Source organism: Penaeus monodon, chromosome 32, assembly GCF_015228065.2.
Source record: "Penaeus monodon isolate SGIC_2016 chromosome 32, NSTDA_Pmon_1, whole genome shotgun sequence".
Taxonomy (NCBI): Eukaryota; Metazoa; Arthropoda; class Malacostraca; order Decapoda; family Penaeidae; genus Penaeus; species Penaeus monodon.
In genome coordinates this window covers 31,420,016-31,420,395 of record NC_051417.1, presented here as the reverse complement: position 1 = coordinate 31,420,395, position 380 = coordinate 31,420,016, and the positions used below count along the sequence as shown (strand labels likewise).

Below are 380 nucleotides of genomic sequence, written 5' to 3'. Positions count from 1 at the left end.
GACAAATAAAAATTTATAACCAATATAAAAAACCAGAATTCTGTGAAACCCATCACCGAACACTTGGCCTACACTAAACCATCAACTGAAGCGAACAACGTCAAGCGTAAAAGAACGAATCCTAAACCCCTAGACCAGGCGGCTCAGCTTCCCAGCCTCCGCCGAAGGAACTCTCACCTGCAAGACCGACGGCGCCGTAGCCGAGGGCGGCGAGCACGGCGTAGGGGACGTAGGTGGCGTTGACGACGCCGTCCTGGTCGACCAGGACCACGGGCGAGGCGTCGCCCCCTGGGACGCGCCACAGCAGGAGGGCGAGGACCCCTGGGCGGCGCGGAACAGTTAGATACGGGGAAAGCAATCGAGGGAGAAAAAAAGAATCA

At 56.8% G+C, this 380-nt stretch overlaps 1 protein-coding gene across 1 annotated transcript in view; it reads right to left on the bottom strand.

Annotated features, from left to right (window-relative positions):
- Positions 1–380, bottom strand: part of LOC119593326 — a gene marked incomplete in the record, with an annotated part of 7,803 nt that overhangs the window by 6,644 nt on the left and 779 nt on the right. The window contains 1 exon segment of the mRNA XM_037942255.1: positions 178–321. Coding sequence (XP_037798183.1) covers positions 178–321 — 144 coding nt within the window.